We start from the raw sequence: 1,787 nt of genomic DNA on the forward strand, positions 1-1,787 counted from the left end.
ACACTTGTAAAATATAATTATCTCGAAATATAGTGGAAAAACTCGAAGATCTCCCGTGGACGTAGGTCTTAACGACCGAACCACGTAAATCCTGTCTCGATTATTACTTTTTAGATTAGATTTTAGTTTCATGCTTCACCATCATGATTCACAAGGCGAAGAGGATGACGGACAGCGGGATCTCAGGGAAGAGCAACCACCAACGTCGAGAGGGATCGAAGGCTCCAAAATTTGGAACTTTGGTAAGGAGCTGGGCCTTACAAGTAATCTTTGCGACGAGGAAATGGCGAGGTTGGTCCCTTTTCAACAAAGGAATTCCGGGGAAGATAGAAAGCTGGGTGAGAGAAAAGTCAGTTTTCAATGAAAGCCCTCTCCTACAATATTAGAGGTCTGGGGAGTCAAGCAAAACAGAGAGACGTTGGAGATCTAATTAGAAGGGAGAAGATCGATCTTTGCTTCATTCAGGAAACTAAACTTGAGTCTTTCTCTTTATCTCTGTGTAACTCGTGGTGGGGTGCTGACAAGTGCGAGGCGACTTTCAGGAATTCGACAGGTCGGTCCGGTGGCATTCTTAGTATCTGGAACAAGGAAAGGTTTGCAGCTTCAAGCTGGTGGGATTTTCCGGGAGGGGTCGCTGTGAATGGACAATGGGTGACAGGTAATATCCCTTGTTGTTTTGTTAATATTTACGCACCAATGACTGTATCTGAGAAGGCAAATTTGTGGGGTGTGATTAGTATGATTGGGGAACACAACTGTGACCTTTGTGTGTGTATCCTGGGAGACTTCAATGCCATTAGAAAACAGAATGAGAGGGTGGGGAGAGGGGACTCCTTTTGTGCTACGGATACCCGAAATTTTGACATGTTTATTAGAAGGTGTGATTTAACGGAGATCCGCTTACAGGGCCGCAAATTTACTTGGTATAAACCTAATGGTGAGCGTGAAAGCAAGCTGGACAGGTTTTTTGTTAACTCTCGATGGCTGTCGGAATGGCCATCTTCACATGGACAAGGGCTTCAAAGAATGATCTATGATCATTGTCCTATTTTGCTCTCGACAAAAAATGTGGATTGGGGACCCAAATCATTCCGTTTCATTAATGCGTGGACCTCACATCCTGAGTTCTTGAAGCTGGTTGAAAAAGTTTGGAGAGAAGGATCGTTCACATGTTGGAGCTGTTATATATTCAAAGAAAAACTCAAGAAGCTAAAGGTTGCATTGAAAGAATGGAACAGGGTCTCCTTTGGAAACATTGACCACGCCATTATTTCTCTTAAAGATGAATTACAAGCCCTTGATGCCCTGGATGATACATTCGGTTTGGAGGATTCGGAAATCATCAAGAGGAACGAGATTCAAGCAAACATTTTTGTCCAGTAAAAAAAGAAGAACATCATTCTCCAACAAAAAGCAAAGATTAGATGGGTCAGAGAAGGTGACATGAACTCTAGATTTTTTCACAAATCAATTGTCGGAAGAAGGAAAAGAAATGAGATTCTGGGATGATGATTGTTGGACAGTGGGTGGATGAGCCGGTTGTTATCAAATCGGAGGTCAAGAAGTACTTTGAATCTTTCTTCAAGAGAAGCAACAGAGTGAAGCCAAAGCTGCCGCCTGACTTTACTGCTCGGACTCTTTCAAATGACGATCGGGAGTGGCTGATCCGCCCCTTTAGTGAAGATGAGATTCAAGAAGCCATCTGGAAATGCGAAGGGAACAAGAGTCCAGGGCCGGACGGTTTCAATTTCACCTTTTGGAAAAAGTCATGGGAGATTTTAAAAGGG

At 43.3% G+C, this 1,787-nt stretch overlaps 1 protein-coding gene across 1 annotated transcript; it reads left to right on the forward strand.

Moving 5' to 3' along the window:
- Positions 1–360: 360 nt before the first annotated feature.
- LOC131025829 (uncharacterized) lies at positions 361–1,383 on the forward strand. The gene has a single exon (XM_057955615.1). The coding sequence runs from the start codon at positions 361–363 to the stop codon at positions 1,381–1,383; it is 1,023 nt and encodes a 340-aa protein (XP_057811598.1).
- Positions 1,384–1,787: the final 404 nt, after the last annotated feature.

The sequence above is a fragment of the Salvia miltiorrhiza genome, chromosome 5, assembly GCF_028751815.1.
Source record: "Salvia miltiorrhiza cultivar Shanhuang (shh) chromosome 5, IMPLAD_Smil_shh, whole genome shotgun sequence".
NCBI classification, from domain to species: Eukaryota; Viridiplantae; Streptophyta; class Magnoliopsida; order Lamiales; family Lamiaceae; genus Salvia; species Salvia miltiorrhiza.